This window comes from Spermophilus citellus (assembly GCF_964194105.1).
Source record: "Spermophilus citellus genome assembly, chromosome: 2".
NCBI lineage: Eukaryota > Metazoa > Chordata > Mammalia > Rodentia > Sciuridae > Spermophilus > Spermophilus citellus.
Genome location: NC_138183.1, coordinates 36,671,378 through 36,693,451, shown reverse-complemented (window position 1 = coordinate 36,693,451; position 22,074 = coordinate 36,671,378). Strand labels below are relative to the sequence as shown.

The window sequence follows — 22,074 nt, the reverse complement described above, 5'->3', positions numbered from 1 at the left end:
AAGCCTGCTAGAATTCCCAGGATTATCTTGCTTAGCCCACAGATCTTTTTTACCCCCTTCCACTTGGCTTTTACCCGCTGTTGCCCTTGCTCTCATTTGCAAGGTAATCATCCTTTAAATAAAGAAACAAAAATCCTCCAAAGACTGTACAGAAACAAGGGTTAAGGGGCACAGCCTTGGTTGACACTGGGCATTTTGTTGAGATGCTCTTCCCCAGAAGAATTGTCCCCTAAGGTTTTTTCTGTTTGATATTTGGATATGTATTTTAATATTTAAATAAGTAGTCTTTCTCTTTTTACTTATAGTCTTTCTTAGACCTTCAAGCACAATACGATAGAAGAAGTATCTCTTCTGGTTCTACTTGGCTATTTTTTGCTTAATAACTGTTTCTCAATCTTGGCACTTTTGACTGACTTTTTGTACCAGGTATTCTTTGTTGTGTGTGTGGGGGGGGGACTGTGCTGTGCAGTGTACGATGTTCAACAGTATCTATGACCTTTACTGACTCAATGCCAGTAGTAGCCCCCAAATTGCGACAATCAAATGTCTCTAGATACTTCCAGATGTGTCTTGTGGGACAAATGAGAACCAATGTCTTGTAACATTGAACAAGTGATTAATCTCCCTCGCTGAGACTTAGTTTCCTGATTTGTATAATGTGGTTAATAATTACTCTACAAGATTAAAATATATGTGTTTTGTGCATTTTGAAGTGCTGTATAGAGATAAGAGGTTGGGTGAAGTCTGGCAGCAGAACCCAGCTCTGGACTCACTTTTTGATGATAATCCTGTGCAGAGAGTAAAGCTGAGAATGTCAGAGGATGGTGATGAGTCACAGGCCTCATGACTTGCTTGTGGATGGTATTCTGTCCAAACAGGATAAGTGCGTGGGTGCATTTCAGGAGGTGATGTGACCAGAGCTTGACTGGTTGATACATGTTTCTTACCAGGCAATCCTGAGATTCTGAAGCAGTTGCAGTGAGGTAGAGCCCATTGGGCAGCATATAGCATTCCTCAGAATGGCCTTAGCCTTTTTTACTGTACTGAATCTTTCGTCTTTGGCATACATGGCCAACATGCCCATCTTTAGAATACTACTACTATTTTGAGTATCCCTATCTCCCTCTCCTATTTATTTTGGATTCATTAAACATTTATGGTTTCTTATGTGCAAGGTATATTGTGCTGGGTACTTTCATACACATATTCTTTTTACTCCTTTTTAATACTATAAGTGGCATTGCTTTACAGATAGCAACTGTTAGTATTATATAGTATTAGTGGTTGCAACAACAATAATAGAAGAAACTGACTTTCTGAGTTCTTACTGTATACCTGGCACTGTGCTAAGTGCTTTATATATATCAAATCATTGAAGCCTAACAACAATTCCAACAATTCTATGCAATATATACTATAATTATACTTTTTATAGATGAGGGAACTGAGGTATAGCAAGGTTAAATTGCTCCTCCAAGGTCACATTGCAATTAAGTGGTAGAGTTTGAATTTGAACATAGGCAATTTGTCTTTGGAGCCTATTCTTTTAGAAACCAGGGTCAAAGAAATTAAATAACTTGTACAAGTTCATGGAGCCAGAAGGTGGCAGAACTGGGATTCACACATAATGCATGGCTCTAATCTGTGTCTGATGCACTAAACTCTACATTTTTTCACTTGTCCTTCCTGCTTCTTTCTGGGTAGAATTGCTAGCGTGGAGGTGGGCGTGGTGGTGCACACCTGTGATCCCAGTGATTTAGGAGGCTGAGACAAGAGGATCATAAGTTTGAGGCCAGCCTTAGCAACTTAGCAAGGCCCTAAACAACTTAACCTGTCTCAAAAAATAAAAGGGTTGGGGATGTGGCTCAGTGGCTAAGCGTCCCTGGGTTCAATCCCTGGTAACTAACACACACACACATACACACACACACAGTTGCTAGCATGTGTTAGAGAGGCATAGGGAATCTCTTAAAATGACACTTCAAGAATTCAAAATGGGATGCCAAAAGGCAAAAAAAAAAAAAAAAAAAAAGGAACTTGAAATAAGTTTAGTGGATCTTTCTTCATTCAATACTTTTTTGATACTAAAAAGTGATACTTTTTACTTTGATGTAAAAATATATCGGATTCTGTGGAGTACTTCTACTTTTAGTTAAGAGTACTTTTGTTTTGCATGGTAGTTTCTGAACTTTAAAAAATAATTATATATATATATATTTAATTTATTTTAGTTGTAGATGGACACAATATATTTATTTATTTATTTTATGTGGTGCGGAGATTCAAACCCAGTTCCTCACACATGGAAGGCAAGTGATCTACCACTGAGCTACAACCCCAGTCCCTAGTTTCTGAATTTTAAGGCATAATATTTCTTTTAATTTGGTGGTTTGGATTATGGGCCTGCTGTTTGGAGCAGATGAGAAAGAGCTGGAACCTGGATCCAGACTTATCCCTGTGGTGGGTAATGCTGGTGGGAGAGAAGTAATATAAAGCCAAACCCTTATAGATGGTGAATCAGTTTCCTAGGGTTGTTATAACAAAGTACTACAGTGTGGTGGCTTAAAACAAGAAATTTATTCTTGCACAATGGGGAGTGGGATATTGTTCAGCTCAGCACAGATGGTATCCAGAGAGTAAGCAGCAAATAACACTGCAAGTGGTCACTGTGAGGGAAGACCACCTGGAATACGTGGAGGTCTTGACCAGTGAGTGAAGCATGAGGGAGGACACACTAGGAGCAGGCTGCAATCAGAAACTCAGGTAGGCCATGAGCATTTGATCAGAAGGGAGGTGGGTCCTTGTTCCAGGCTGGTCTCTATTCTCTGTGGGACCTTGGTAAGAGCAAGCTGAAATATTTGAGACCAGGCAAATGGGCAGTCTGCCAAGAATGAGAAAAGTCAAGTTCCCAGGGTTGAGATCATGAGAAGCCTTGCTTTCAGGAATAAGGAAAAGCTCAGCTATAAGAGGGGAGCCATCTAGGCCAGGGCCAATAATAGAACAACTGTGACTTAATGCTAAGTCCCAGAGAGTTGGCCCAAGCATCTAAAAATCCCTTCTTGATTTTTGGAACTAGGGATTGAATTCAGGGGCACTTAACCACTGAGCTATACCCCAGCCCTTTTTATTTTATTATTTTTAATTTTTAAAATTTGTTTTATTTAGTTATACATGACATTAGAATGCATTTATGCATTTTGAGAGAATATGATAAGCAAAATAAGCCAATCCGAAAAAACCAAAGGCCGAAGGTTTTTTCTGATATTCGAATGTTAATTCACAATGGGAGAGGGCTAGGGAAGAATAGAGTTACTTTATTTTTTATTTTGAGACAGTCTCACTAAGTTGCTTAGGGTCTTGCTAAATTGCTTAGGTCCTCACTAAGTTGCTGAGGCTGGCTTTGAACTTGTGATCCTCATGCCTCAGCCTCCTGAGCTAATGAGATTACAGACATGCACCACTGTGCCCGACTAAAAATCCCTTTTTTCTAGGGATATGTGTGGAACAGATAGTACTGGGCCTTCACATTTGGGTTCAGATGGCCATATAGGAGTGGCAATAGTAAAAAAAGAATTAGGAACTTCCTCACTGTAGTTCAGAAATCTTTAGTTTCTGACTCTGGCAAGAGTTAAGGCTCCCTTGTAAGAGTGGGCCCTCTGCATCATATTGAGTGCTTTAGATAGAGGGAGGATGAACTTTTTAATATTCAAACGTCATCTGTAAAACGAAAGCAGTTGCCCTTTCTAAAATATATTTTTTAGGTTAGTTTGTTTACTCTCATCAGAGTTGCTTTGACATTGGCATCTTTTCTGTGTAAGTTTGTTGATTGTGCTTCTTTGGGACTCAGATTGCTTCTTTGATATGGAAATCCAACCTCCTCTGTTTCTCTCCTCAGTTGGACTGATTTTTGCAAGAATTATGTCCTAGATAGTTCATGAGAACACAGAAACCAAATGCTTCTCCTATTTAGTGTCCTTTACTTTTTAAAAAATTTTTAGATATTCATGATAGTAGAGTGTACTTGGAGATATGCATCCATGGATTGTCATTTATTCTAATTAGGATCCCATTTTTATGGTTGAACATAATGTGGATATTGTTTACATTTTTTTGTTTTTGTTTTTTGCTCTTGTCCTTGTTTCTCTGGACTAGGAATTTGTTTTATTAGTTTTTTGGAGTTTGCCATATATAGTTCTTAGTTCTCAATTGCATCATAAACAATTCATGTTACTATTCATAAGTTTAAAAATTTTTTTTTATTTTAAACATTTATATTTTAGTTGTAGTTGGACACGATACCTTTATTTATTTTTATGTGGTGTAGAGGATCAAACCCAGGGCCTCACACGTACTAGGTGAGTGCTCTACTGCTGAGCGACAACCCCAGCCCTATTCATAAGTTTTTGTATGCCAGATTATTTGCTTATGATAAATTGCTAAAAGTGAAGTTGCTGGCTCAAGGATATGTAATTTTAAATGCTTTCCCCCCACTTTTTAATGCTTTTAATACGTATTTCCAAATTACTTTTCAGAAAAGTTCATACTTTCTAGTTGGATATATAATCATTCTTGTTCCTAAACTCTTATGAACGCTCGACAATTTTTTTTTTTTAACAGTTTGTCAGCTTGAAAGCTGGATATAGTGGTGTATGCTTACAGTCTCAGCTACCTGGGAGGCTGAAACAGGAGGGTCATTTGAGCTCAGGGATTTGAGACCAGCCTGGGCAACATAGCAAGACCCTGTGTCAAAGAAAGAAATAAAGTTTGTCCATTTGATAGTTTGATAGACAGTAAGTAGATAATATTTTTACTTAAATTGATATTTATTGTTAGATTAATTGAACATATTTTTTGTTTATTCACAATTTAAAAGTTTTTTTGGGGGGATTTTAACTGTGACTATTCTTTGTCCATTTTCTTCTTTTTTAAAAAATATTTTTTCTAGTTGTAGATGGTCACAATACCTTTATTTTGCTTATTTATTTTTATGTGGTGCTGAGGATTGAACCCAGTTCCTCACACGTGCGAGGCAAGTGTTCTACCGCTGAGCCACAATCCCAGCCCCTCTTTGTCCATTTTCTTTTGTAATATATGCTTTTTACCTCATTCCTCCATTTATTTAACAAAATCAAGCCCATGCAAGGGTCAGATACTATTCTAGGTGAACAAAATGGACAAAGTAGACAAAAATTGCTATGATTAAGGAGCTTATATTTGAATGTAGTGAGGCAGAAAATAAATAGAATATAATATGACATGTGGTAATAAGTATAGTAAAGAACATTAGATGGGAAAGGGAGATAGAGGATGTCTATGGGGCTCAAGGGGAGATCTCACTGGCATTCAAGTGGAGACCTGAAGATTAACGCACAGGCTCTGCTAATACCTAGCCAAAGTGTTACAGGCAGAGGGAACAGTGGATACAAAGGCCAGAAGACAAGACTGTTTTCTCTTCAGACTGTAGTTTGGTGATTAAGGGGGAGAATGAGGAGGTAGGTTTGAAAAGTAGCAAGGAGAGTGACCTTGGAGTCAGTATAAGGAATTTGGATTTTGTTCTGAGCAAGTTGGGGATCCATTAGAGAGTTTTAAGTAGTGACGTGACATGACTTAACCCAATGTGTTCAAAGAACACTGGTGGTGGTAAGTGGAGTCTAGACTTTGGGGAACAGTGGTGGAATCTGGAAGACCAGTTAGGGGACTATTGCAGTGTGCCAGGTGACTTGACTAAGGTTGGTGGTAGAGAGTAAGTAATTCTGGATGCATTTTGAACAGAGCCAGTAGATATTGAGTGTGGTGTGTGAGAGAAAGGGTAACAATGATTCCAAAGTTTTTGGCTTGATAAACTAGTAGAGCACAGTTCCATTAACTGACAGGAGAAATGTGGGAAGAAAATATTTGGTGGTGGTGGTGGGTGGTGACATCTTTCTTATTTATGAGATCTTTTAAAATGGTTTTGTATTTTCACTTAATCTGCATGAAATTAATGATGTACTGTCAATGACAGTTCAACCTTAATTTTTCTCACAGCCATACTCCCAACCTTTTTTATTTTGAGACAGGATCTTGCTAAGTTGCCAAGGCTGACCTTGAACTTGAGATCATCCTGCCCAGCCTCCTGAGTGGCTAGGATTACAGACATGTGCCACTGCGCCTGGTACATCACTAAACAGTTTGATCTCTTCTGTGAGAAATTATTGTGTTATTTCCTCTGAACAGGGAAAGAAGGATTCTAACATGTACGAGTGTTTAGCAACCCCTGGTCTTCTCTTTAGTTGATGACATTGTGATCATAATTTCTGAGTACACTGGGTTGTAAATATTTGTCTCCTGAGTCTTTTTCATTTCCCAGAAAAGGTACTTGCTTTAGAAAATAGCTTTTATCAGTTTGTCTCAATGAGTATAAATTCTTCCTTGTGAAAGATATATGACTTATTTTTAATCACAGTCTCTGTCCTGCTACAAAATACACTTTGCTTTGTTTTTTTGCTATTTTCTTTTTTCTTCCCCTTTCCTTTCTTTCCTGGATTGAACCTAGATGTTAGGTAAGCACTCTATTATTGAACTTATTCCCATCACTCAGATTTATTTTCTATGGCTTCATTATTTTCAACTGATAATTGAGATTATAAACTCCAGTTTGCTTCAGCAATGAAATTGGGTACAATGGTTTACTTGTTGTCTATGTACTCATACTGTGAATTCTCAAGCCCTATAACATTTGCATTTTCTACAGTTACATTCTCTGTGTTCCAGTCCTTTTCTTTCATTTGAATAATTTAGAGGTGATGATGATATTTAATTTGCTGGATTTCCTTCTTTAAGGCAAGAAAATGGATTTCTTATTATTAATAATTTTACTGAATCTCCTAGTTGGGTAAAGTCTTCAAATTTGAAGCTAAACCTATAGTATATCATTACTTTTGAAATTTGGGTCAAGGCTGATTGAAAATAAATGTCTTCTTTGCTTTTTGTAGAGAGGGAAATATGATGTTCCTAAGTGGCTCTCTCCCAGTAGCATTCTGCTTCTTCAACAAATGCTGCAGGTAACCTTTGTTAAAAATAATAAAAGTCTATCATAATTGTTTGATTTAACTTTAAGGTATCTATTTTACTATCACATTTATCACTATCTATTAGCTTTAAGAGGATTCCATCTATCAAATCAGCTTTGCAGATGTCCTCCACTAGTCCTGCCCCCTTTCCTTCCTTTCTGTTCTTTTTTATGGGAGATTGTATCAGGGCCTCTCACATGCTAAGTCAGTGTTCTACCATTGAGCTATACCCCTAGCTGGATCCTTTTTTAATGATGTAACACCTCCACCCCCATTTTTTTGATCTGATATGGTTTTTCTTACTTTTTCTTGAGTGTTTTTTTTTTTTTTAAATCAGCTCTTGTTTCACTTGCTTCCATTGTCTTGTTCCCACCCTTGAATTTTAGATATACAGAACACACTGAGCGAATGCTGGAACAAGCTGGTGTACAATTGAGGGAGTCCTGTGATCTAGTTCAGTGGTTCTCAAATTTTAGTGTGTGTCAGAATTGTCTGATGGGCATTTATTTATTTATTTATTTATTTGGGTATTGGGGACTGAACTCAGGGGTACTCGGCCACTGAGCCACATCCCCAGACCTATTTTGTATTTTATTTAGAGACAGAGACTCACTGAGTTGTTCAGTGCCTGCTGAGGCTGGCTTTGAACTTGTGATCCTCCTGCCTCAACTTCCTGAGGCACTGGGATTACAGGTGTGTGCCTCTGTGCCTGGCTTCAATGGGCTTTTAATACATAGCTTACTTTGCCCTATTCTTAGAGTGTCTGATTCAACAGATCTAGGGCCAGGCTGAGAATTTGCATTTCAAACAAACTCTCAGATGATTCTGGTGCTGTTGGTCTTGGGACTATACTTTGAGAACCACTGATTTAGTAGAATGAATCTCTAAGAGTGAAAGATAGGAGTACTGAAGTCTAGGTATCCACCCTACTCATCAAAACCTAAATTGGTGTTGATCTGTAAAATAGGAGTTTTGAGCCTGCCTCACTGCTATGCAGTATTAGAAGGATAAAATGAGATTGCTATGAAACTATTTGAAAACATGAGTATCTTACTAGTGCAATATTTTATTCATTATGTATTCAGGAATATCTTCCACTTTTTCCATCTATTAAGCCATTTCCACCTCTTTATTCAAAATTTACCTCAGGCTCACCCACCTTGATTAAGTAGGGCCAGACCACCAAATCTCCATAATGAGATTGAAAACGCCTCATCCTTTCTTCTGGACTCCAAAAACTTAATCTTTGTTGATTAATTTTTCTCTCCTCACATTTGAAAATTACAAATGGGAAAGAAAGGTGTGCTTTTCAACTTGTTCTATGTGAATGTAAGCTCATCGGAGGTAGAGATTGCTTATTCAATATGAATGCCCTGCATTGTGACTGCTTGAATATTAAATTGGTGAATATTTTCCGTGAATAGGTTTTCCAGCAAAAGACTATTACATCATACAATAGATTGACTGAATTTCATGAATAATGTCCATACCAATGAAGTTCATGTTTGTTAAACATTTTTCTTCTAAGCCTGTGTTGGTTGCTATAGTTTTCTTGCCCCTATTGCCTTTTTAAAAGAATTTATTCCAAGGCCATTTTAAGGTCTTTGACAGCATTTTTGTGATAATAAACTTTACATCTGTTCTGGTACATTTTGAGTTCTCAAGAGGAAAGGTGTTCTATGTTCTCTATTTGAAATATTAATCTCTAGCTGCTTCTTAATGACCACTAGGTGGACCCAAAGAAACGGATTTCTATGAAAAATCTGTTAAACCATCCCTGGATCATGCAAGATTACAACTGTCCTGTTGAGTGGCAAAGCAAGAATACTGTAAGTAAAATGAAATCCAATGGAATTTTTAAAAAATATTTGATCTTTGTGTGAATTCAGGATCTATAGTGATGTAATCTAAATACAAATGCAAATGCATTTTGTAGGTTTACTCATGATATTGTTATTTAGGAAACTTATACCTGATAATATGTTTGCTTGATAATCTCTAGTACATTGAATAGTTCCTTAACCTGGGCTACATATGAGAATCACTTGGGACCTTAAAATAAAACAATACCTACTCCGCACCCAAGAACACCTAATGAGTATTTTTAAAAGCTTTAAAAGCTTCCCAGTGTTTCTCATGTGTAGTCAGGATTAATGCTCTGGGAGTACTGGGCAAGTTACTTAATTTTGCTAAACCTATTTATTCATCTGTAAAAAGTAGGTTAAATCAGTTCTACTTCCCCAAGTAGTTATGAGGTTACAATGGTTTTCAAACTTTTTTGTTTGAGGACTCTTTTACATCTTAATATTTATTTATTCATTTAAAAGTAACAGTAATAAACCTATCACATACATATAATAATGTAGGTTTTTTTGTGTACTGGAGATTGAATCCAGTGGTTCCTCTCCACTGAGCCACATTTTTTTTTTTTTTTCAGACAGGGTCTCATTAAGTCATTTAGGGTCTTGCTAAGTTGCTGAGGTGAATCTCACACTTGTGATGCTCATGCCTCAGTGTTCTGAGTCACTGGGATTATAAGTATGTGCCACTGCATCTGGCCATGTCACAAATATTTTTATAAAGAAATGAAGATTGCAAGTTAAGACCAGTCTCAGCAATTTAGTGAGGCCCTTAGCAACTTAATAAGATCCTGTCTCAAAATAAAAAGGGCTCGGTATGTATATAGCTCAGTGGTAAAGCACCCCTGGGTTAAATCCCCAGTGCTCCCTGGCCCCTAAAAAAATTCTTTTTTTTTTTTTTTTTTTTTTTTTTAGCAAGAGTGGCATGTTTTACATCTTTGCAGTTTTTAAAAAAGTTTGGTTTAAGCAAGGTGCAGTGATGTGCATCTGTAATCCCAGCAGTTTCAGAGGCCAAGGTAGGAAGACTGCAAGTTCAAAACCAAAGCCAGCCTTGATAACTTAATGAGACCCTATTTCAAAGGAAACAAACAAACAAACAACAACAGCAAAAATGGGTGGGAATGTGGCTCAGTGGGTTTAATTCCTTGTATCACCAACAACAAAGTCTGGTTTAATAGAAGACACCTGTATAATTGACTCTTTCTGTATTCAGTCTGAATATGTTATTTTGATGAAAGAATACATGAAGAAAATGTAGCCTCATGCAGACATAGTAGGAAAAGAAGAAATATTTTAATAGCCCTTTCAGATATTCTTGATACTCCATTAAAACTTGACAAGTGGTGGATGGTTTGTTCCTTCCTTCCTCCCTCCCTTCCCTCCCTCCCTGGAGTTGAACCCAGGGACACTCAACCACTGAGTCACATCCCCAATCCTTTTTTTTGTATTTTATTTAGAGAGAGGATATTGCTGAGTTGCTTTGTGCCTTGCTAAGTTGCTGGGGCTGGCTTTGAACTCATGATCTTCCTGTCTTGGCCTCTCAAGCTGCTGGGGTTACAGGTGTATACCACTGTGCCCACCTTGGATTTTTAAAGATTAGTTACATGTGCAATCTGAAATATTATTAATGAATTCTTTATACTCTATCCCACAAAATCCACTCATTGGTCCTTTGACTCTTCCCCATATATTGGTCATTTGGGAAATTCTTGGTCACTGAGCTGGGCAGATCTTCCCGATGTTGATACATTTTACTGTACAATATTTTTAAGAAATCACATTCCAACACTTCAAAAAAAATCACATTCCTTAAAAATCACTATTAATCTCATCAGAAAAATCTTTAAGTATTGGAAAGCTGTCAAGTTCATGGTGGCAGATACAAGTTTTCCAAAATTGTAATTAAAAAAAAAAAATTCAGGGCTGGGGATGTGGCTCAAGCGGTAGCGCGCTCGCCTGGCATGCGTGCGGCCCAGGTTCGATCCTCAGCACCACGTACAAACAGAGATGTTGTGTCCGCCGAAAAAAAACAAACTAAAATAAATAAATTCCCCCCCCCCCTCTCTCTCTCTCAAAAAAAAAAAAAAATCCAAATTATATCATTGGCAATAAATACTGTCAGTTAATTTCCTTGCGGTAACATTTATTTTAAATTTGATAAAATGTCTGCTAAGTATCCAAGTATAAATTAATAACAATAGTTTTTCAGTGTTTTTTCAAATAAAAATAGTGTTCTATGAAAAAAAAAAAAAGACTAATTGAGCTAGTAACAGCCACACAGGTGCTTTTCCTCCAGACAGCCATCACACTTTTGTGTTCAGAATCACATCATGCATACTTTGTGTTTTATCACACACAATAATAAAAACGTGTACTTGAGGTTGAAACTTAATAAAATTAATAGGACTTAATTGTGTTTACTTTTTTGGGGGTGATGGTGATTGGACCTTGGGCCTCACACATACTAGGTAAATGCTCTACCACTGAGCTACTATTCCAATCCATGTCAAGTACTTAATTGAAACTGGCTGTTACTGTAGTATGCTGGTTTTAAATCCTTTGGGAATATACCGAGGCGTGGGATATATGGGTCAAATGGTGATTTCATTCCAAATTTTCTGAGGAATCTCCATACTGTGTTCCAGAGTGGTTACACCAATTTGCAGTCCTACCAGCAATGTATAAGTGTACCTTTTTATATGCCAGCAAATGGATGGAACTGGAGACAATCATGCTAAGTAAAATAAGCCAGTCCTCAAAAGCTAAAGGTTAAATATTTTCTGTGATACATGGAAGCTAACCCACAATAAGAGGGTGATAGTAAGTGGAATAGGAGTTCAGTAGCTTAGACAATGGTGAATGGAGGGAAGGGCAGGGAGGTAGGAAAAGGAAAGACAGTGGAATGAATCTGACATAATTTCGCCATGTACATATATGAAAACAACACAGGGAATCCCACCTTCGTGTACATCCGTAAGAATGGGATCCTAACTAGAATAAGATATATTCCTTGCTTGTAAATTATATCAAAATATATTCTATTGTCATATATAGCCAAAAAGAACAACAACAAAAAGTTGAAAGCCATTAAAAAAAAGAAAAAAAGAGATTCTGGCTTTTTTTTTTTTTTCCCTGAACTATGAGAATACAACAAAAAATACAATATCTTAGTACAGTTTGGTGCCACCACACTGATTTTTACTAAGGCACCAGCATATTGTTATTCATCATTGCTTTGCTCTTGTACCATCAGTGCAAATGTCAGGACTTTGAAAAATGAAAAAATAGTATTTTTATAAAAATAGTTTTGACTTTGGAGACCCTTAGGGGTCTACAGATCACACTTTGAAAAACAGTCTAATATATAAGCAGGAGAATTCAAAAAGCATAAAGTGCTATTCATGTTTAAACAATTATTTAAATATTATTCCTATAAAATCTATTTTTAAACAAATGGCATCTTAATCTTGGTATGAAAGAATGTGGATACTTTGTTTTATTTGTTAACTATTGCTACATTTAAAAAAAATAAAAACACTTTAAAATCTAGTAGCTTGGGCTGGAGTTGTAACTCAGTGGTAGAGAGCTTGCCTCTCATGGGGCCAGCAAATAGCTGTTCTTTTGAATGAGGCTTAGACCAATCACCCTTGCTAAAATTACCAGATGACTGAAGCCACATGAGCGAAGACAAGCAAAACCAGCGTGAGAACTGCCCAGTTAAACCCATCCCAAATTGCTAGTCCCAAGAATTGTAAATTGATATTATTTTAAACTACTAGATTTTTAAAATTATTTTTAGTTGTAGATGGACACAGTATCTTTCTTTTTATGTGATACCGAGGATCCAACCCAGTGCCTCACATGTGCTAGGTAAGTGCTACAACTCCAGCCCATGATATGTTTTTTTGATTGAAACAAATGAAGAAAATACAGCCTCGGATACATATATTATACGAAAAGGGATAAGTATTTTGGAAGTCTTTTCAGATAGTTGGGGATATTCTGATGTTCCACCAAAAGTTCTGTAGTGGAGCAGGACATGCAAATAGATCAACAGAATTGTTTAAAAGTGGTTTCAGACATGTTTGCTTTCTAGAATAATTACATCAATCCCAGTAGCCAACTGGTCTTGGAAAAATAGACTTTGCTTGGTTCAAGCCCCTTCTCAGTCTTTTCCCCGCAATTATCACCATGCAATCTGCACTAAAATCCTTCTTGATTCTCTTTTGGCTCTCAACTCCTAGAATTTCTTTTCTTCATATTCTTCCTGGCCCTCCATGATATCTTTAATAGCAATCAAGCAAACACAACTTAATCCTAGTAATTATCAACACTAAGAGCCTAAGGACTATGCAGGAAAAGAGCCAGCGAAACTGATGTGCTCCTTGTAAGGTAGAGTGGGTGGTACAAATGCCTGTGTTCCACCATTGGGGGTCATTGTTTCTCCATGTGTGGAGGGCTTTGCATGTCTTCTCAGCCATGATCCTGACAGAATAGGATACACAGAAAAGATACCAAAATGAAGAAAGTCTCTTTCAAAAACCCAAAAGATTTTTATTTGGTATAAAATAAAATACATAGCTTGGCATGGTGGCGCACACTTATAATTCAAGCTCTTTGGGAGGCTGAGGCTAGAGGATCACAAGTTAGAGGCCAGCATCAGAAACTTAGTGAGATCTTGTCTCAAAATAAAAAATAACCAGGGCTGGGGATGTAGCTCAGTGGTAGAACACCTTTGGGTTCAATCCTCAATACTGGGAAAGAATTTTTAAAAAGTAAAATATATAAAGTTTTGGGTGTTGTTAGAGTACATGGTTTTCCTTACATCTTAATAATTGCCAATATTTGTTAAGTACTTATAATAGTTTTCTATTATAATAAGGGCCACTATAATTAGTAGAATAATTATACAACCCTATAATATAGATACAGTTCTTAGAATAATATCTTTAAGAGTCAGGCATTGTGCTAGAGACTTTTAAAAATTTTTTTTTTATAATTCATTTAATCCTCACATTAACACTAGCCTTCTGAAGTAAGTATTATTTTTACCTCTATTTTTCAAATGGAGCAACTGAGACACAGAATCATTAAGTAACTTGCCTACACTCAGACAACTAATGAGCACAGAATTAAGATTTGAATCCAGACAGAAGAGCTATGGCGCAGAATCAATCTGATAGGTCAACTGGTTTAAGTTTGGGGCCTGTATCCTCTGCACTTGCATCCTTTGTGACAAGACATGCACACCTGGTCTTTACTAGAGCAGAGTCATAGAGAGGTGGCATTGTGGTATGATAGAAAAAGCCTTGGGCTAGAAATGAAAAAATGTGGTCTTGGGTGATATCAGTAGTCTTCATTTTATCACCTCTAATGTTGGTATTTTGATGTCAATCTCCTATGAATGTTTGGGTCCTGTTTTGCCACTTATAGAGAGTACTTTTACATGTAGTACCACTTCTCTATTTTGTCTGCTTTCCAGAGCTGTTGCAGGATCAAATGACTTATATACAGAAGAACTATATGGGATTGTTGTTGCTTTTTGAAATATTTGTTTTTTTTCTTTCAGTGTTGTCTTATCAAGAATAAGGTATAAAAAGTAATTCATATTTACTTGGATATTTAAGGTATACATGCTGTAATAACTCTGTACATGATTTCCTCCTTCTATTTCTATGCACAGATCTAGTACCCAAGTATTATATCAAATAGAAGTTATATTCAGTTCCATTTTCTACACTAGTGAACAGGAAATGTAGTAGGCATGGATAATCCAAAATAATTGATTAGATTTTTATATGCATTTTTGTTTTTAACCTAATTCGAATATATGTGGCTGAGAATTCAGAGCACATAAAACAAAGTATAGAGCCCCTTTGGAAAGCCCATCTTGATAAGCCATGGTTTTTGGACCCTTTGTCTTTTCTACCACCTCTTTTATTTTTCCAGTTCAGGAGCCCAGCAGAAAAGATAGCACCTTCTTCTTACCCTTGCTATACAAACCTCGTAGTAAAAGTATAGAGTAGGAGGCTGTGGAGGAGAGAGGATTTTTTTTTTTTTTTTTTTTTTAAGGGAGTAACTTAAGATCATGGAGAGAATCCCTAAAGACTTACTTCAACAATGATGACAGGGATAAGAAGATACTAAACTGGGTGTTAAACTCTTTGGGCTTCTGAGGTTGAGATCATTCAAAAGGGAAAATCTACAGTTCTGGGAGCTGCCCAAAGCAACACAATGAAAACTTATTCTTAGCATTTTGAACTTGCATAGTACCACTATTTTAAACCTTTGTAGTCTTCATTTTGACTGTAACACATGAGGTTGTGCTTAAACCAGCCAACAGTGCTAGTTTGTCTTAGTCTATTCAAGTGGCTGTAACAAAATACCATGCATTAGGGATGAAATTTATTTCTCACATTTCTGGAATCTTCGAATTTCAAGATCAAGGTACTAGCTCATTTAGTGTCTGGTGATGGTCTGCATTCTCATTTATAGTTGGTTCCCTTGCACTGTATTCCTCCATGGTGGAGAGAGGGATCTCTCTTAGGCCTCTTTTATAAGCCCCACTTCCTAATATTGTCACATTGGTTTCAACATATGAATTTTAGGGGGACACAAACATTCAGACCACAGCAAAGTCATTGTCTTTATTGTTTTTCTCTTTTTATGATGGCATGATGATTTTTCTCTTGAACCTATTGTTACTAGTATGTCCTTAAAAAGGGAAAGTCATGCTATTGTTCTGCCTTGTGCTGACCAAATCTCTTTTTTGTTTGGTTTTGAATACCTCATTGTTTTGTTTTAATATTTTTTAGTTGTTGATGGACCTTTATTTTATTCATTTATTTATATGAGGTGCTGAGAATCGAACCCAGTGCCTCACACATGTGAGGAAAGCCGCTGTACTACTGAGCCACAACTCCTGCCCATTGAATACCCATTTTGAAGATTGATGACAACCTGGCATTTGTGGCCTAAAAAAAAGTGGCAGTGGGCTGGGGATGTGGCTCAAGTGGTAGTACACTCGCCTAGCATGTGTGAGGCACTGGGTTCAATTCTCAGCACCACATAAAAATAAAATAAAGATATCGTGTCCACTTAAAACTAAAAATAAATATTTAAAAAAAGTGGCAGAATGATAAGTGAAGTTGGGGCTGGGTTGTGGCTCAGCAGTAGAGCGCTGGACTAGCATGTGCGAGGACCTGGGTTTGATCCTCAGCACCACATAAGAATAAATAAATAATTAAAAAAATGATAAGGGAAGTTAATCATTTAAACAGTGGTTGAAGAAACTGGAAAATAAAAAACTTGGATGACTGGGGATATAGCTCAATTGGTAGAGTCCTTGCTTCTCATGCACAAGGCCCTGGGTTCAATCCCAGCAACACACACACACACAAAGACTTGGAGAGGAAAGTTTGCCTATAATAGCAATATTCAAATTTATGAAAGGGTCTTCTAACAAAGAGGAAATAAACTATCAGTAAAAACAGTTAACCATTTTGTAAGGGCCTAGTGTGCTTAAATTTGTACTGGGTACTCCCCATATGTTACATATATTGCAAAGACTGTACCATCTTCCTTTTACAGATGATGAAACTGAGATTTAGAGGTGTAATCATGGTCACATAATTATAAAGTGATATCACAATTAAAATCAAAGATTGTTAAATCACAAAACCTGGGCTGGGTGCCGTGGTGCACTCCTGTAATGCCAGTGGTTTGGGAGGCTGAGGCAGGAGTATCGCTAGTTCAAAGCTAGCCTCAGCAATTTAGTGAGACACTAAGCAACTGAGCAAGACCCTGTCTCTAAATAAAATATAAAAAAGGGCTGGGATGTGGCTTAATGGTACAGTGCCCCTGAATTCAATCCCTGGTACCAAATAAAAAACCCAACAACAGCAAAAGAAAATCTGTTAGCTGTCAGGCTATACCAACTCATAGTGGGTAGTCAAAGGGAGACAGACCTCAGGCAACAGGGAAAAGCTAACCATCTGAATGATTCTGAGTTTCTTGCATAAGAGGACTTGAAGGAGGAAGTAAAACATTGCTTCCTGGGGCTAACATGAAGAGAATGTCTTACTTTGGGAAGATGAACTTTAAAATTACTTTCCTTAGGCTTCTCTTCAAATGTGATCATTTGAATTCCTTTCTAGGTCCTGCCTTTTTGTTCTCAGTGATCTGATTCAGTTCATTTTTGGCTCTATTTTTGGTGCAGTCCCATGATGCAGGGATCTTAATACTTTGACAATTTCCATCCCTAAGTAAAATGAAATTTATGTAGAAACTCTGATTCATTTCTTTAAAAATTATGGTTTTCTGTATATTCAGCACAGTGGTTATTGTATAGCATCTATGGCATCATCAAGGGGACTCCTAGTTTGTGTTGATTGAAACATAACCTGAGGTACAATATGCTAGAGGTCTGAGCCACTTTTTAAACACACTGTTGTACCACTGACTTGATGGCTGCTCTTTGATAAAAATATTAGTGTAGCTCTTACAGTTGGGAAGGGGTACGAGTCTCTTTGCTGCACAAAGACATTTTAACAATTGGTCAATTGACAAGTGGGATAAGAAGAGCTGGGAAAGAAACCTATCATCTTGAAATGCTTATTGTTAATTGAGTATATATCTTAAAAAATTATGAGGAATGTTGGGCTGGGAATGTAGCTCAGAGGTAGAACACTTTCCTAGCTTGAATGAGTTCCTGGGTTTAGTCCTCAACACTGCAAAACCAAACCAAAACCAAAATCAAACCAAAAAACCAGACTTAAGGAATGTTGATTTTCTTTCTTTTCTACATTTTTTAAAATTGGTTCATTGTAGTCATAATAATGATGGGATTCGTTGTTTCATATTCATACATGTACACAGTGTAACAGTATAATTTAGCTAGTATGGCTCCCCAGCACTTTCCCCCTCCCTCACTGCCTCAGCAGTGTTGATTTTCTTAAGGAGTGTGAATGCTGGGCAGTGATGTTGACCCCAAAGTTTGACAAATTCATATTGTTTTTAGCATGTTGGTGTTTGGTCTTATAAAACAATTATGCTGATTTTTAAGTTTGAAAACAAATAATTTGTAATTTTTTGTTAATCAAATTTACAAAATTCTTTTTTGTAGTTTATTCACCTTGATGATGATTGCGTAACTGAACTTTCTGTACATCACAGAAACAACAGGCAAACAATGGAGGATTTAATTTCGTTGGTAAGAAATACAACATGAATTTAAGAATAATATCTTTTGTTTCATTGTTTATCTTATTAGTATATTAAAATAAGATAGCATTTCCAGACCTGTAATTTTGTCATCACTGTAAATATTGTACTTATGCATGGTTTCAATGCAATTTTTTTTTGTCTACATGAATACTCTTTACTTAAGACATTGATTAAAGATACTGATAGGGGATAAATAATTAAGGAACAGAGCAAACTAATCCACAGAGAATTGACAGTTCTTATTTTCACTACTTTTAAGTTCTTAACATAGAATTGTGGTTCTGCTGTAAAAAGTGAGTTAAATACAGCACAGTTTTCTTCTTAACTAAAAAACAACCTGGTAGAAACATAAATACCATGAAATTATCAAGATTTCTGATGTTGCATATTTTAAAATGTGTTAGATGCTCAATGTCTGGATTTTTCCTGGATTTTTCCCCTAGAGACAGGCATTCACAGCTGTCTTTGAGTGCAATCTAATGTGATAGACGAGGATCATACCTAGCTTTGCTTGTGTTTCATACTGTCTTTTGTCACTTATGATTTGTGTTTGTTTTTTCTGTACTCCAACTTGGAAGGTAGAAATTTTAATTAGATTTAAAAAAATTGAATAAAGCTTTACTTAAAGCATAATTCTTTTTAGTGATTAAAAAAAATTATGCTTTAAGTATAATTAAATGAATGATCTAATGAACAAAGACTCTGGGATATGAATGGAAAATCTAAGTATTATTTACTGTTTCATGGGGAATGCCTTTAGAAGAATGGCAAGAATTGGAAATTGCTGGAAGATATGATGTCTTTATTCTTGAAACAAAGAAAATTTGAAAAAAAAATTATGCCTTTCTCTTTGGGATGATCTTAAATAGAAGACTGTGTTTCCAATACAAAAATTTTCTTTTAAAATTTTAGAATTTTTGAACACCTACAAGAGTAAAGAAACTTGTGTTAACAATGAGTTTCAATGCACTCATCACCCACTTTTCCACAGTTGTTAATGTTTTGCCAGTTTTAACTATATCCCAACCACTTTTCCCTTCACCTTTTCTGGCTGGAATATTTCAGAGAAAATCCCAGATATTGTGTCATTTTATCTAGGAAAAAATTTTATGAGATCCACAGATTTTTAAAATCAGAATCTTGAAAGTAACATACTCAGCTAGGACAATGGTGCATGCATGTAATCTCAGCTGCTCAGGAGGCTGATGAGGGAGGGTCACAGTTTTTTTTTTTTTTTTAATTTGTTCTAATTAGTTATACTTAACAGTAGAATGCATTTTGACACATCATACATAAATGGAATATAATTCTTATTTGTCTGGTTGCACATGATGCAGAGTTATACAGGTCATGTAATCATATATGCACATGGGGTAATAATGTCTGATTCATTCTATCATTCCAACTCCAAGCCTCTCCTCTCCTCCTGTCAGTCCCCTCTGTCTAGTCTAAAATACCTTTATCCTCCACCTTATTATGAATTAGCATTCGTATATAAGAGAAAACATTTGGCCTTTGCTTCTTTGGGATTGACTTATTTTGCTCAGCATAATATTCTCCAATTCCATCCATTTACTAGCAAATATCATACTTTCATTCTTCTTTAAGGCCGAGTAATATTTCATTGTGTGTATATACCACAGTTTCTTTATCTATTCATCTGTTGAAGGGCATCTAGGTTGGTTCCATATAAGAATGGCTAGGGATGTAGCTCAGTTGTAGAGTGCTCCTGGGTTCAATCTCTAGTACTGCCAAAAAAGAAAAAAAAATTTACATGGTATCCTTTATCATAAAATCTCTATATTCCAAACTTAAAAGTAAAACATGAATTAATTGCTTTCCTTACTTCTGGTGTAGAAAATGCTAATGAAGCATATTAAAGATTATTTTCTGTTGGTATATCTCTTCAAAGATCTTTTTGGGTTGGTGTTGTGGTTCAGTGGTAGAGCACTTGCTCAGCACATTCGAGGCCCTGAGTTCAATCCTCAGCACCACATAAAAATAAATAAATAAATAAATAAAATAAAGGTGTTGTGTCCAACTACAATTGAAAAATAAATGTAAAAAAAAAAGATCTCAATTATTCTGAAAGTTAAATATGACTGATATTGAGCCTGCAATATATTTTTATTCTTTTTTTTTAAAGATTTTTAAGTTGTAGATGGACACAAAAAAAACTTTATTTATTTGTTTTTTTTACCCTGTGGTGCTGAGGATTGAAACCAGTGCTTTTCACGTGCTAGACAAGTGCTGTACCACTGAGCTTCAACCCCAGTCCTTATATTTTTATTTATTTATTCTTAAATATATGTTTATTCTCATGTCCAGTTGTAGGGATGACTAGGATACAGGCTGCTCCCTGTAGGTCAGATATTCTCAACCTCGGCTGTATATTGGCATCATCTGGCATCTTTAAAAAAGAATTCTGATTTGCAAGTCCCATCCCCAGAGGTTATACCTCAGTTGGTGTGGGGTATGACCTAGGCAGTGGAATTTTTAAAAAGTTTCTTATATTATTGCATTGTGCAGCTAGGAGTTAAGAAACCCTGTTTTAGTTTTTTACTATTCAAAGTGCAATCTAGGACCAGCAACATCAGTACCCCTAGGGTGCTTGTTAGAAATTCAGAATCTCAGGCCCCTGCATAGACCTACTGAATCAGAATCTATATTTTAATAAAATTCCCAAGTGATTCACATGTACATTAAAAGTTAGGAATGTTGGTCTAAGTCAGTCTTTCTTAATCAGGAGTGATTTTTGCCCTCCTCGGGGTATTTGTCAATATTTGAAGACATTCTTAGTTGTAAGAGCTGGGGTGTGTGGGTAGAGGCCAAATTAATTAATTAATTAGTGGGTAGAGGCCAGAGATGTTGCTGAACACCCTACAATGCACAGTACAGTCCTTTATAATAAAGAATTATCTAGATCAGAAGTTAGTAATACTAAAGCTCAGGTCCCTAGTCTAAGTAATATCAGAGAATTCACATTAGTTTTAGGTATTTTCTAATGTGAAGAGCCCTGAGAAAACCAAATTTGAGATTAGGTATGGCCTATTATAATTGTGGCATCTTGGAAGCTCTGCCTTTACTTTTGGGGCTTATTAGACAGGACACAGAGAGAGTGATACATTGTGATCCATGCTGGTCTGGTACTGCTGATCTTTGTGTAAATACAGAGAAATATTATTCCCAAATATCCATCTCTTGCAGGACTCTCACTTTATATTATGTATGTGAGCACTTCTGAACTGCTTTTTATATGCAGTATTCAGAATCTCCTGTGACTCATGATTTTGAGCCCCACTGGGATTCTTAACACTGGTGCCTGAGCTTTCCACTTACTACTCTCCTTACTTTCCCCCATTCCTTCAGCAGCAGGTGGCTCTGGATTGTGGGAGCAGCCAGTTATCTGAAAGGGGAAGTTCACTGACAGTCATGTGTGCATGTGAGAACATGTTCAGACCAAGACAGATCCCTTCCCTCACCTCTGTGATGTAAACACCCTTATGTTTAAAGATTGAGGGTCTCAGGAAGAGGGTCAGGTGAGGGGTAGAGGGCTACTCCTCAATTTATCTAACCCTTCTTCTTTAGCCAGGTGCCTATGAACTTATTTAACATTTAATTGATGGTTTAAAAAATGTTTTAATTTTCTAAAAATGGAAACTTCTTTCTAATAGGGTAAAGTATCACCTTTATACATTTGACTTTCAAAAGGGAACTGCCTAAAAGGTAAGGGAGACATTAGTTGTGTTAGGCTTGTGGATTGACATCACCTGAAAGCATAATTAATGTGTTGATTTATCTGTTATTGAACACAGAACTCCCTTGTGCATTTATCAAAATGGGAAGTATACAGTGGCTCTGCTAAAGAAGTTTATAAAAAGTTTTTTTTTTTTTTTTTTTTTTTTTTTTAAACTGAGGGAAAAGGGAGTATAGAGAAT

The 22,074-nt window shown here is 36.4% G+C and overlaps 1 protein-coding gene across 1 annotated transcript in view; it reads left to right on the top strand.

Annotated features, from left to right (window-relative positions):
* Positions 1 to 22,074, top strand: part of MELK (maternal embryonic leucine zipper kinase) — an 82,113-nt gene that overhangs the window by 37,714 nt on the left and 22,325 nt on the right. Inside the window, exons 9-11 of the mRNA XM_081273704.1 lie at positions 6,975 to 7,043; positions 8,783 to 8,881; positions 18,036 to 18,122. Coding sequence (XP_081129830.1) covers positions 6,975 to 7,043; positions 8,783 to 8,881; positions 18,036 to 18,122 — 255 coding nt within the window. The remainder of the gene's footprint in view (positions 1 to 6,974; positions 7,044 to 8,782; positions 8,882 to 18,035; positions 18,123 to 22,074) is intronic.